This window comes from Meleagris gallopavo, chromosome 21, assembly GCF_000146605.3.
Source record: "Meleagris gallopavo isolate NT-WF06-2002-E0010 breed Aviagen turkey brand Nicholas breeding stock chromosome 21, Turkey_5.1, whole genome shotgun sequence".
Lineage (NCBI taxonomy): Eukaryota > Metazoa > Chordata > Aves > Galliformes > Phasianidae > Meleagris > Meleagris gallopavo.
In genome coordinates this window covers 6,415,448-6,429,317 of record NC_015031.2, presented here as the reverse complement: position 1 = coordinate 6,429,317, position 13,870 = coordinate 6,415,448, and the positions used below count along the sequence as shown (strand labels likewise).

Sequence of the window (13,870 nt, the reverse complement as noted above, 5' to 3'; positions counted from 1 at the left end):
TAACAACATAATGTGCTAATTTTTGCTGCACTTCTCTTGTTTGAGATCATTTTTTGCTTTCATAGAGCAGATAGCACCTTGAAGCTTGACAACATATAACTCACCATCTCGTCAGAGAGAGCCAAGGGATGTGCTGAGAAGACAGTGGTTTTCTCAAATTCCATCCAAGAAGCTATTTCCATTTCAAACCAAGTAAGCAGTAGTGTATGTTATCCAGCAGAGAGCACTGTAGACTCAGAAAGGGTTCCAGTATGGGGAGAAGTTGAATTCTCACAAATTGATTATAATTTTTTAACTGGAAGCCTTTGAGGGGGAGTTCTCCTTCTTTCTCCATGCCTTTTTATTTTTTTCTTCCTGGCAAAGAAATACAGCAACAATTCAAACCAATCCCAGCTTCTCGAGTGGAGTTAAATGGATCACAGTCAAAGTCATATATAAAAGCAAAATCTCATCAGGATGCACATTGGGTCAGATCTCAGTGTAAGTCAGCCAGCCCCACTGCCTGAATTGTGAGGGTCAGTGCAAAATCCTGAATATATCTTTAAAGAGCACGTGGCTTTAAAAATAACATACTCTTGGTATCTCTTGGCTTTGGTATGTAAATAAGTAGAGATCATGTTCTTTACCTTGATTCTGGAAATGTAACAACATTTTGCTCCTGTTGCTCTGAGATGAAATTCAGCTCTGGGTATTTTATTCTTGAAGTTGAGTTCTTAAGAACAAGCAATCATTGATGTAAAATCACAAGACTAATCAGTTTTGAAAGAGCAGAAGAAACCAAGTCAGCAGCAAAGTTACATCTGTGACGGGTGGAGTAAAATCTCTGGATCTGCCCCTGTAGACATTTTATTGAACTATATTTGTATTTGATATTTGTTCTGAGAAGCAAAATAGGCTTGTGTCAAAGGTACTATCTTCATATTCTGAAGTTATCCTTGGGCTCCTTTTCTATGCCTCCTTTATTTCTCTTTAAACAAGGGATTATGTTTTCTGTTCATTGCTTTGTCTCTTGTCAGCTTAGTTTAGGAGTTTTTTGGACTAGAGAGACTTGGTGTTAGAAGACTTGTATTCTACTGCATTGTAGAAATAGAGATTTCAATGTTTACTGATTTCCATAAGCATTTCAAATGCTATTTTTGTCACATTTCTCCATACATGCTGCTGACTTGCATTTTGAGTAATGTATGGTTTGAGGTAATTAATTATCTGAAATGCTGGTTAATTTCTGAATAGTACGTAGGTAACAGCATCTGAACTGTAATACATTCAGGAAAAAAATAGCCTAAAAACACTCTCATCACCATGTTTCTTATATTACTAGACAGAACTGATAGTAAAAAGAGGAAACCATTCTCTACGTATCACATTGTACAAAGCATTCTCACAGCTGTATGTAAGAATCTTGGTTGAGGGGAATCTGGGGTGTGGTGCTGGCTTAGCTTGAAAGGAATTGCTTATTGGGCAAAGAACTCCATAGGAAAAGGGTAATTTAAGAAGTTCTGCATCCACACAGATGAACATCTTGAATGAATTTATTTTGGAGCGTGTTGCCAGAAGAGCTCATGAATTGAACTGCATATCCTTCTGCAGACAGAAATAGACTTGGTTAAGTCAGGCCTTCCTGGTCTGATTATGCAGATTAGCTGGAAAGAGACACTTGTGCACCAAATATGAGGCTGTCTGTGCAATGTGTATTCCATGGCAGCAGTGAATATTAAGCCCAGGTGGGTCGTTTTCTGATAATTAGTGGTTCAGGCCATCGGTCAGATCCCACACTGAATGTCTTGGCTGAATACCATCCTGGCAAGCACAGGTTTGTGTTTGGTGAACACTTGAAAGACTTCAGTACACTTCCAGCCCCCTGATGTCTCATGAGCCAGCGGGCACAGTAAATAAACTATGCATAGCCAAGTGATCTTTGTACCTTCCTCTGGGACACCGCAGTGAACACCCACACAGCCGCCAGCTCACTGGATGTGGGAACTGGAGCTCAAGGACCAAGCTGTTCCCAGGCCCCAGAACCCAACCTCATGGCCTGCTGGACACCACCAGGTCTGAGTTACACCTCAACACAATTAGCTGGAGTCGCTCACACCCACGTTAATCCATGTGACACTGGCATTTCAAACTTCTTTTTCCTTATTGCAAATTGTTCTTTGCCGTAATGATGACTCATTAGGATCTGGTCAATTGTTCATCAGATCACTCTCATGATGTACTCTGTTTAGCTAGATTTTAATTCATTACGCACTGGAGTATATTCAGAGAAGATCCCCCAGGCAGTAGATAAAGCTCACCTGTGGTAGCACTGAGATCAGAGAGATAGCGTTAGCAAACTGTACTCCAAATCTGGTGCTGATTTACAGCAACAAAAAAGTGCCACTCACCTGACTTTTGTTTATTCTCCGGAGTGTGCCAATTGTAGCAGCTACGTTTGATTTATTGTTCTGAAAGAACAGTGCTTTTTGAATCACTGTCAAGCAAATAGCTTGGTACATTAGGAATTCCCTCTTGATGCCACAGCCTGCAGCCATTCTTGAACATCTTACTGTTTTGTAGGTGTGTTGCTGAGGTTTATGTGCGTGGGGCAGTGGTTCAGCTGCTCCATTACAATGCCAGTGGCCTAACAGGAAACAGACTGGGACAGCAGCAAACAGAAATCTCAGTCTTGTGACACACCACATCAGGATCAAAGTTCTTCCCAAACTAGGTCTTCTCATTACTGTTATCTGCAGTGGACCTTGGATTTTTTTTTCTTTCACCTGATACAATTAAGATGAAGCAATATTTCTTTTTAAAATCTTTTCCCTGGACGTGTTTCTTGTGCTGTGACCACAAGGAGCTAGTCAATAATTAATAATACCATCAAAACATACCCTAGTGGCTCATTTAAACAGGCAAGCTGTGCAGGTAGGCAGGAATATGTGCATTTACACTGCAAATAGCATATGCCAGTGTATTTTCTCATATACTTTTTATGTCCTGGTATTTATTCTGGTATAAGATGATTTGCAAATTGATGTTATATCTTTTGATGGCAGATTAGGATAGCCTTCACAAAGAGTTATTTGTCTTTAGGAGCAAGAAGTAACAGAGAAGGAAGTAGCATCAGTAACATCTTATTGGTTTAATTAGACAAGCATAATTAATGTGTTCTCACAGGTCATTGAGCTGATGAGCTTTTTGGATCGCCAGTGGAATTTCTGTGGCCTAACATAATTGAAATAATAATAGAAAAGTCATAAAAAAGAAACAGTGAAGGACACCATGCATACAAAGATGTATTTTATAGTTCACCTTTAAAGGACACGTTTCTAGTCTACCTGCTATTATAGAATTAGTATTTAGTCATTTCTCTGACATTTATTGACAAATTAAATGGATCTCAAAGCTTCTTTGGATTGTACAGCTATTTCTCTAGTTAATCTTTTGTGTACTGAATTTCCAACCTGAATAATGAAAATGCAGTCTTAGTGCTTGACTCTTTTAAATTGAATCTTATCCAACAGAGAAGATATTTCTGCACTTATGCTTTCAAGAGATTAAGAGTGAAATCATCCAAGTGAGCCCACTAGACGTGCCAAAAAGCCTGTGTCTTTCTGCAGAGTATACAAGATTTGGGAAGCGTATAGGTGGGAGAAAGCACAGCTAAATGGCAGCTCAGATTTTAAAGGGGTAGAAAGTAAGGAAAAGCTTCCTATGTCTGTCTTTCAGAAATAAACAGTGACAACTTTCCTCTCTGGATTTAAACATCCTGCCTTTGATTATCATTTCTGATATACCTCCTTAAAAATGCTGGTTTCTACCTTGCAAAGGGAGCATAATTCTGCACAGCAAATCATAACATGTAGCAGGATAATACAATTTGTTCATGAAGATACATGAGATTCGTAGGGCACACTTGCATGACTAATGCTGTTCATTTCAGCAGGGCTCAGGCCAGGTTTTCACTTTGCCAGTGCAGCCCTCAGTCAGAGTATTATTTCCAAAGTAAGAGTTCACCTGTAACTCTCCTCGGTAGGTTGCACTTACAGCGATCTCCAAGCCCTGCAGTGCTACTTTTTGCCTCGACTCTTACAGACTCTCATAAGTGCTCACAGCTGTGTGCTCCAATCCTCCTTAGCTACCACTGGACAGTAGCTGCCATTCTGAGTTCAGCTTAGAAAAACAGAGCAGGCAGATAAATGCACACAGGGGGGTGCATTAAGACGTAAGGGCTTTTTGCTTTTGTTATCTCCTTCCCATATACACAGAACCACGTAGGCAGGAACTGTAGCTGTTTGACACTCAAGTAAATTCACATCCATGAGGTAATGTACAATCACCTGGACACCTGAAGAAGTGCAGAGTACGCTCCAGTGCGGTGACGAAAAGTCCATCATCTCGTGTACAGGCAAACTGAGCTATCTTCAGTGTTTGTGAAGCTTGCGTAGGCTGAGAAGCGAGGTCAGAGGGAGGTGGGATTAGTCTTTCTGTTGTATAGCCCCCAGCCTGGCAACTTCAATATAGCAGCCCATAAATAAATATTTTATCTCCTCCATGCAACAAAGAACTCAGACATCTGCAAAGACAGTGAGCGTTTGGGATTTTCTAATCTCGCATTTGAAATAACGTACATTCCAGAACTTCTGTCTGGAATTCAACTAGTTACAAAAGGTGTAATTTAGCTGATAGCTAATATTGTTATAATGACCTAAACAAAGTTACTGATTGCTTATCTGAAGTTTACATTGGCTTTGCTTTCATTCTAGTACATTGATAATTAAAGCTGTTCTGGAACTGCTTACTGCAGCTGGATTTGTGTGCAGTGTGGAGCGGTGTTTATAAAACAAAATTATCCCTGTGCAGAAGCCAGCATCACACATAAAACCCATTTGCCTTCCTCAGATGGTTCTAATCTGAAACAATAACTTGGCTAAAGAGTTTTTGCCTGACACCTTTCCTATGGGATGATCCTGACCACATTTCCTATAGGATCTTATACAACCTCTATCCTTTATGAGGACATTGTAATTTATGAGGAATAGAGGTTATGGGATTCATCACCATATTTCTGAATTGTTGAAATGGAAGACCTCATTTAGCTGCAATACTAATGATGTCAATCACACAAAATACTCAGGAGTGTTTTTTAGTCTCTCCCTGAGTGATTCAACAGAGATGCCATATGTGAATGCTGAAAATAGGTATTGTTCTCACAGTGTTTCCAAGGACCTTCCTTCTGATGAGGAAGTTATCTCTTGGTCTCACTTCTCTCTGACATGCTGTCAGGCAGCCACTGCAGCCATGTGTTGCAGGCAGAGGCTGGTCTGTGCCCAGGACTCCCGGGGACAGGGACAGTCACTGGGGATCAGTTTGCAGGCTATCTCTGCAGTCCTTCTTCCCATGCCTTTTTGTGTCCAGAGAGGCTCCCATTACTGATGCTGCTGCTTTTTTATCTTTTTTTTTTTTTTCCTTCCTTGCCCCTCTCTGTGTAACCTATTGACAAGTGCTAGTTAATAACAGCTGGGAGGAAATTGATATTAGCTCGGAGTAGGCTTAATTGCACTCAGCCTGAGCACTATTCTCCCTGTGGAAAATCATTCCCTGCATCTTTAATCTTTCTGTTCCTCTCTCAGGTCTCCTCTCTGTGTTACATGAGTGCAGCTTCTCCTCAAGTCCTTCTTCTGTGTCTCTGCTGGCTGTGTGGTAGAGCCCAGTGATTGCCTTGGCCAGGCTGCCTGCCTGACTGCCGGAGCTCCGCTGCCTGTAAGTCTTTTGTGGGTTTCTTGTGCTTCTAGAAATGGTAGTAACAAAAGTTGTAATTGTTGCTTCTGTTTTCAAAGCTTGGGCATCTCAGATGTCTGGGCCTGTCAGGAAATACTGCTATAAGTGCATGAAGGGGAGGATAAATATGCACTGGTCAAAAACAAGTGTTTTACTGTAATCTTCCTAGAACTGTACTGGACCTCTCTTTGCTGAGTGTAACTGATTACCAGCCCAATCCCCTCAAGTACTGTGGTCCTATGAGGAGCACCAACAGCTTTGTAACTTGTTTGTTGTGGTAACTGTCAACCAGAACTGATGCCCTCAAGTCACAGTGCCTCATAGTTTCCGTCTCACTTAGCCTTGGCTAATGAGATGTGTCTTCTCTGATACACTAGCATGATCTGCAGGGATATTTTGAGTTGGTTATATGATAATAATCCAAAAAAATGTCCCCAGAAGTGCTGCTCCTTCCCCAGCTGCAAAGTGCAAATGTAGGCGTCCCTAATATTTGAGCATACTTGGATCAGCAATTGAGTCTCAAGTTAAGCTTCCTGGTACACAATGTCCCTCACCCTGGCTGCCCTACAGAGGATGTGCTAAGCTTTGAGAGTTCACTTCTGTGTTCCTGGCCTTATTGATGGGCTTAGCTTTGCATGATGGTCAGAACTGGAAACTCTTGGGGATACTGGGGATGAACCAGTTGCAAATCTCACCTTGTGGTGTCTCTCTGCAACACAGCAGGTAGAGCAATTGATTATATATGCACTTACTAATGAGGTAGCTTGCGTACTTAGTCTAAAATTATCATTTATGTCCTAGAGAAAAGATTAAAACAAAAAAAAACTGACTCAGAGTGAGGAGAAGCAGGCTGAGGCTTCATGGGCATAATTTTCGTTTTGGAGTAGGTGGGATGCTCTGAATTGGTGAAGGAGAGGAAACAGAGATGTTATTTTCTTCCTTTGCTTCCATAAATCACGCATTTCAGTGAACCTGGCCTGATGGCTTCAATAAGCCCCTCCAGTAAGACTCTACACTTATTAAGTGCAGAGAACACACATCGTGAAAGGCAGGTTGTCCGGAGACAAAACACAATCTCTCAAGGTTGGCAACACTTAGAAACAAAACTTACTGTGAGCACAAGTAAATGAAATTTGTGATTGGATTCATAGTTGGGCTTTCCTTCAGCTAGGGTGTGCCTGAATCTGCGGGCTCATGGTGTAGAAAACAGTCAAGTACCATGGTGGTACTGGGACTTTGCAGTGCCCAGGCAAAGAAGAATGGAACTGATCAGTAAGGACTCTGCGTTGTCCAGCATCCTGTCCCCAGAAGAAATGTGCTCTGTATTACTGCATACAGGGTTAATGAACAATAACAGAGTAAATAACCATCAGTGTATTAGAAATTTTCACTTTCCTCTTGCCTATTTTGGCTGTTGTCTATTACTTTTGTGTTGCTAACATGCTTTTCTTTCTAGAAGAGCTTATTAGATCCAAAAATTCTCAGTTATTCATGTCTTTCTTCTACTGCTAGATATTTCTGCCCATGTTAGGAAATTCTGCAAGCTATTACATCCTCTTTTCCTCCTGCTAATTGTCTTTGCTGCCTGCCTGGCAAGGCTGTGCTTGCAGTAGCGTGTCAGCGTATTGCAGGACGACTCTGCTTCCGGCCTCTCAGCTCAGTTCCTGTCCACTTTATTGATTTTCTTTAATACCCAGAGTACACTTCAGCAAAGGATTACAAAATGCTTTAAGGACATTAATTATGCTTGCCACAGAAATACCAGCTGTGCAGAGCATCTTTCTAGATGGCTTTGAATGACTCTAAAACTGGTTCTGCTCAGTGCTGGCTAAACAGAGTGCCACCAACACAAAGGGGCTACTTTTGCTCCATTAAATTTTCCTCTTTATGAGCTCTTTTTAAGTAGGCCAAATATTTCACAGCTTGGTAACAACAGCAAAACACCCTTCAGTCTAAAAAACCACTTCCACGCATCTTAATAGCATTCCAGAGCTGCAGTTTATTTCCTCTGTTCCTGACAAATGGCTCTGGCCAATTTTCTAGCTGTAGGTTGTTCCGACGTTGTAGAGTAATTATTTTCATTATCAAGTAGAGCAATTAAGCGCATCCTCTCAAATCACAGCTGTCTGCATCCATCTGTTTAATGTTTGCAGATACAGAAATGTTAGTAACTGCATACTTCTTGGTTTGGGGTCTCCCATGGGGAGGGCTGCTGCTTCCTTAGGACAGGCATTCCAGCAGGGTGCAGAACAGAGCTAAGCTGATTAGAGTGACTGCATTTAGGAGTGTGTATTTGTAAATCAGGAGGCTCCCTGGCAGAAAACTTCATGTCTGGCAGCTACTCATCTCTGCATTCAGGTTGAGGTGGAATGTTCTAGGGTCTTCATCAGTTTTTCCTTCAGCTAGATAGTGTATGAGAAGCTGTGTCTTCATACGTGCATTTGGGGGGAAAAAAAAAAAGATAAATATTGTCCCAAATTGGAGCAATTCTATGAAAAATATTGCACCAAATGAATGAGTCATTAAGTAGCATGGTGACACGTATGCAATTTCCTTGCCAGCAGGATTTTAGTTCCTGAGGAAGTTCCGTTCCGTTGGCTTTGTTCTGTAGTCGTCTTTGTGAAGTGGAAAGTTGATTTATGACGTTTGGGAATAGTGTTTGGGGAAAATCTTCCTGGAAAGTAGGCCTGAGTGTCTGGGCTGAGTATTCAGAAGAGAAGATGGCTTGCTTGCTACAGGGCACTGTCTCTCTTCTTTTGTACATGTGCAAATAGTATGTTGCACTGCAGATGGGCTGAAACACAACACTACCTTCGTTCACTTTGAGTCTGAAGTACGTGTGTTGTCACTTAACTGTGCTGTAGCAATGGAATGGGGATATTTATAGGGTTGATTGGGCTTTTTTTTTTTCATTATTTTTCAGTTTAAGGCCTGCTGGGCTGTGCTCAGTATGAGTTCTTTCTGCTTTGTCAGAGACTTTTTGTCTTTCACCCAAGAAAACGAGGACATGATCAGAAAATAAATCTGCCAGTAATACCATACTGTTGAAGCAGAAAAGCGCTTGTATTTCCGAAGCATCCTAGTCTCTTAAAATGCCAACAGCATGTCCAAGAATGAAAGGATTGATTTCCTTGTAGTTTCTGTATGTAGTACCTAAGCTGGTGGAAGCCAAGTAGGCCATCTGTCACGTTCCACACAAACGTAAAAGGATGTTTGATCAGGTGAGATTGGATGGAACCATCAAAAAGATGCTTTCTTTGCATAGCAGACTTGCCAGCTTCTGTAATAGGCCTTGTGTTCTGGTGAGCTTTTGCCACATCCCATATGCGCTAAATTCATGAAAAACAATTCTCATCAGTCCTATTTTCCATTCTCATCTGTACTCCCTGAAGTTTTTCACCACTCCATCATAGTACCAGTGCTGGTGCTGCTGCAGGAATCCACTCTTTCTAAGCCAGCCAGCATAGGGATCAGGAGAGCATGGAAACGGTTCCCTCATTTGCTGGAGTAAGATGGACAACAGTCCTGCTCAGATTCAAGGCTCCCTCCTGCTCTGTCTGCTGCCCACCCTCACAAGGATGAAATTGGCCTTCTAGGAAGTGCTGGCTGCTTCCTTAGGGATTCACACGTGGTTAGAGGGCAGTTACTTCCCATCCCTAAGCAAATGCTTTTTTGCACTTCCACAGCCTTTTGCCTGTCTGTCACCACAGAGAACCCAGCATAGCTGCCACTGATGTAGCTTGGTTAATTTTTAATGAGCTATTGGCCACGAATCTGCCACGCATTGTATACATCATGTAATAGTTGTTGTGACAAAGAGGTTGAACAGTACTCTGGAAGAGTATGGAAGTAAAAACCCCATTCAACTTGCATGTTACTACAGCCTGCACAACTTCGGCTCTGTGCTGCAGTCAGAACTCCCTTTCCTCCATTTGACACAGTGCACAGGAACACTTTATGTCACTGTATGCTTTTGACCTGGTCTAATTAAAGGGCTGTTTGTGCCGTGGTTCCCCACACTGAATTTTTACAGATCAGTGTTCTGTGGGCCTGGAAAGGAAAGCTGTACAAGAGAGCAGCTACAACTGGTGCATGCAGGTAGTGCTGACAACTCAGTCACCAGATGCAATATATTTTTATACAAGCTTTTAATAAAAAAAATTCAACAAAAATATATATAATCAGGCATTTTATGCAATGCATACATTCTTTATATCTGCAGGTACAGATAAATAACAGAAGGCAAAAACAAGTACTATGCTTATCTTTGGCCATTAACCAATAATCACCCCCAGAGAGATATTATAGGGTCAAAGAATAATAAACTGAGTCTGTAAACTTCTCTTATTACAGACAAAGCATCAGGCAATAATACAGTAGTTTTTAGAAATGTAAGGAAATATTTCTTCAATACTGCCCAATACCTCAATAGAACCTGTTTTGTTGACATGGAACATAAGGCCTCCTTTAGCTGACACAGGCAAAATTCCTGACTTTAGATATGCTCCATCCCTCACTACCTTAACCTACTTCCCTTCACCATACGTTGTTCTAAAAAGCTAAGCTGTACCTTTCCATCAAGTAAACTAACATGAATTCGTATCTGTGGATCAGTTTCCTGAACTCCAACCAATGTACATACATACAGAGCAGTTAAGCTTCCTTATGTCAATATTTTTTCTAACTCAGTGTCCCAGAATAATAGTTATCCTTCCACTTTACAGCACAGATGCATCTGATGGCTCTACCAAAGCAATATATACATGACACACATCAAAAATGATAAAAGCAATGTTAAAGGTACATTGACAGCACGTAGCAGCTTATGTCTATGTATGTACATGTTTTCACAGTTACGTTTTAGAAAATTGAGAACATCAGGAATACTTCTACTGTGTTTTCCATAAATATTAAAAATTTAGCTGTCAGGTATTTGGACAAAATATTTAGGATATCACTTTTAAATAGCTCTTGAAAACCTGTAGCATTTTAATCATAAAGGCTGTAAAGTTTGAGGATTCTTTAAAGTGTTCAGCCAGTTTCAGCAGCCGGGCCACCTGCCAGTTTGATGTAATTTTTACTTTCTCTGCTCAAATCTGGTAACAAAGAAATTCCACCACTTTTGATGGAATAGGCAAGTTCTTGACTTGGCTTGTGGGCATCACTCTTCGAATTGCCATGCGACACAAATGCTGGAGACTAGAGACTTGTCTTGGAGTTGCCCAGAAGTACACACTGCCGTCCTGCGTCCTGCACAGTAAAAATGAATGAGTAAATAAACCAGAAAAAAGAAAACAGAACTACTGCCCTTGATTATCTAATGATTCTACTCCAATCCACATTTGTGGGTCTGTATTTTATTTATTCTCAAAGATAAGAAATGAGTTTATCAGATTCTAGATTTCATTGCACTGAGTCGCATGTTATGACTGAAGATCCTTAGAACACTTAACTAACAACTTAACCGTGTTACTTTAACATTTGGGGGGAGCATATACTTGCCCTGCAGCTAGAACACTGCCATCAGTAGAAAAGGTACAGCAGAGCCCGTTGTTCAGAGGTGCAACTTGTACAGGGTACTCTTCATCAATTCTCCAGAACCTTATCATTCTGAAAAGGGAAAAATGAAGCAGTCAATTATCAGAACAGACATTTCATTCTATCTTGTTTATCTCTGATTCCATTTAAAAAAAAAAAGTCTGATAAAAATTCTGGGAATTTCTATAAATATTTTAATATGCACACAATACATTTCAGATGTGGCCTGAAACTTTATCACTTCTTCATTTCTGATATACACCATCACTTGTATTTCTTCAACCTTTCTAACTCCACCATTTAAAATAAAAGGTGGCCTTCTGGAGCAGAAAGCAATAACCTGAAGATTTACAAAATCTCTCTTACGCGTAACTCCTGACAGGAAAGCTCAATAATGCTTATCTTAATTAAACAAACAAAAAACTAAAGTGTTCCTGCAGTTAATATCCTTGCTGTCATCTTGAGAAAGCATTCTTCATAAGCTTAAAATATAGTTCTTCAAAATATGATTTGCACAACAGCAGAAATCAAATACCAGATCATGAGTACTTTGCATTTTGCTGTGTAAACTAAAACAATAAAAAATTCTTAACTGCACTATTATTCCAATTTACATTTTTCATTGTTTATAATCCCTCTTTTTTTATTTTTATTTTGTTACTCTGATCATCTCCCCTGTACACAGCTCATTATTTTCTGCATTCAAAATGGACAGAAACATACAGCAGTCACCTCATGTACTTTTACCAAGACTACCAAATGCCATTTCTCAGTTTAAAACAAACCAACCCAACTGCCATTAAACGTTCACATCATATGGGAGGAATTAAAGGAGTCCAACAGATCTGTCCCCATACTTACTTATCATCAGCAAGGCTTGCAATATGTAGTCCATCGTGACTAAAAGATACTGATCTAACCCATCGGTCATTTGCACCTCCAGCAAATATTGGAGTAGGAGGTGGAAACAGATGCCTGCAGATAGAGAGAGAGCCAACAGTGTAATACGTAAGAGCTACAGCAGACTTCCTTCACCACTAGTTAAGCTGAAAGAAAAAAAACAGACTGAACATTTTAACTATGAAACCAGGAGTGGAAATGTAACTACTTTATCTTGTGCAGTACTGAGTATTTTAGCTTTACTGAAAATGCTTTAATTAGTACACACTGAAGTATCGGTGCTTTAAATTCTTTCTCAGAAGGAAAACTGCACTATCCTACCATTGAAGGATTTTTGTCAGCAGCTCCTAAGATTTTCTTTCCCAAGTCTTGTTATCAGCTACAGCTAAATAAGACCATTAATCTTCAGTAGGCGCCTTCGTTGTAGATCTCTGGATTTAACCACTACACTTACCCAAACTCCATAAGAATAACTCCAACATATGGATCCCAGACATAGACTCGAGTATCGTAGGATGCAGTAGCCAGTAAAGCTCCATCAGGAGAAAACTCACAGGCTACAACATCATTGTGATGTCCTTCAAGTTTTCGTATCATGGAGTATTTATCCATATCCCAGAGAAAAACCTGCAATTAAATAAGCTAAAGTTATAGCTCTACTCAGTGAAGCAATGAAGCAATTACTTTGTTTAAGAATAGCTGCTTATCTAGGATTATATTAAAATCAGGCATTATGAATTACTACAATTAAGAAATATGCTCAGTGTCATACTTGAGATTAAAATGAAAATTTTAAAAAATAATTAAAGCAGACATGCAAATTCTAACTCGCTTGTTAAATGTTATTAACAAAATAAGACAAAATATAAGATAAAGACAACACAATTTAACCACGTAGCTTACTGAAAATCATGTATTACAAAACTATTTTATTAAAATATGCAGAAATAAATAGGGTTAAACTCTACAGTCCCCTCTTTCCAGTAACTACCAAAATTTTAAGAAATATACAGACAGAAAGTGTAAGGTTAACATATTGTTACTCCAGTGGCATCCCTTTGAGTTTAAGATCACTTGTTTACAATTGGCTTGGATCACCAACGTCAGCCTAGGAAGAGAAACAGATACTGCAAGCAAAGAGAATTTTCACAGCCAAAAGTTATGTCTCTGGCAAAACAATAGGGAAGTCTAACCATATTATTAGAAAGAATTTATGCATTTTAAATCAAGTCAACAATAAAAAAGACATTAATAATACAATTTACTCAGTTAATTGCACACTGTATTATAAACAATGATAAAATATTATTCTGAGATTTTACATGCAGTTGTACTTTATATATATATAGCATCAAAATGAAAATTGTGCATAATTACTTAATACGAACTATGTTTGTTCTGCAGCATAAGTTTATAGAAAATATATGATCTTAAGCAGAAGATATTATGTTCCTGAAAGAGCTTACTAGGGTCCTTGATTTTTTCTTCCCCTTACTCACAGATTAAAAACAAACATCTTAGATGTCTGTGTTTTACCAAAGCAAACGTGGCCTTCACATACTTCCTAAAACTGAACCAATTTCTCTAAGAAGACCCCAGCGTTGCATAAAACTAGAAACTAGGTTTTAGGAGTCAAGTGTGTTTCGCTGCTGTGAAAATTATTTAA

At 39.7% G+C, this 13,870-nt stretch overlaps 1 protein-coding gene and 1 long non-coding RNA gene across 3 annotated transcripts in view; one reads left to right on the top strand and one right to left on the bottom strand.

Annotated features, from left to right (window-relative positions):
- Window positions 1-9,999, top strand: part of LOC109370662 — a 33,274-nt gene extending 23,275 nt beyond the window's left edge. For both annotated transcript variants that reach the window (XR_002120984.2, XR_002120985.2), the window contains exon 3: window positions 5,619-9,999. This is a non-coding gene — a long non-coding RNA (uncharacterized LOC109370662). The remainder of the gene's footprint in view (window positions 1-5,618) is intronic.
- WSB1 (WD repeat and SOCS box containing 1) lies at window positions 9,898-13,864 on the bottom strand. The gene is made up of 4 exons (XM_010721984.2): window positions 12,659-13,864; window positions 12,166-12,279; window positions 11,269-11,376; window positions 9,898-11,016 (listed from the first exon to the last, which is right to left on the bottom strand). Exons 1-4 carry the CDS (start codon window positions 12,814-12,816, stop codon window positions 10,857-10,859), a joined length of 540 nt encoding a protein of 179 aa, XP_010720286.1. The 5' UTR covers window positions 12,817-13,864; the 3' UTR covers window positions 9,898-10,856.
- Between the last annotated feature and the right edge of the window lie 6 nt (window positions 13,865-13,870).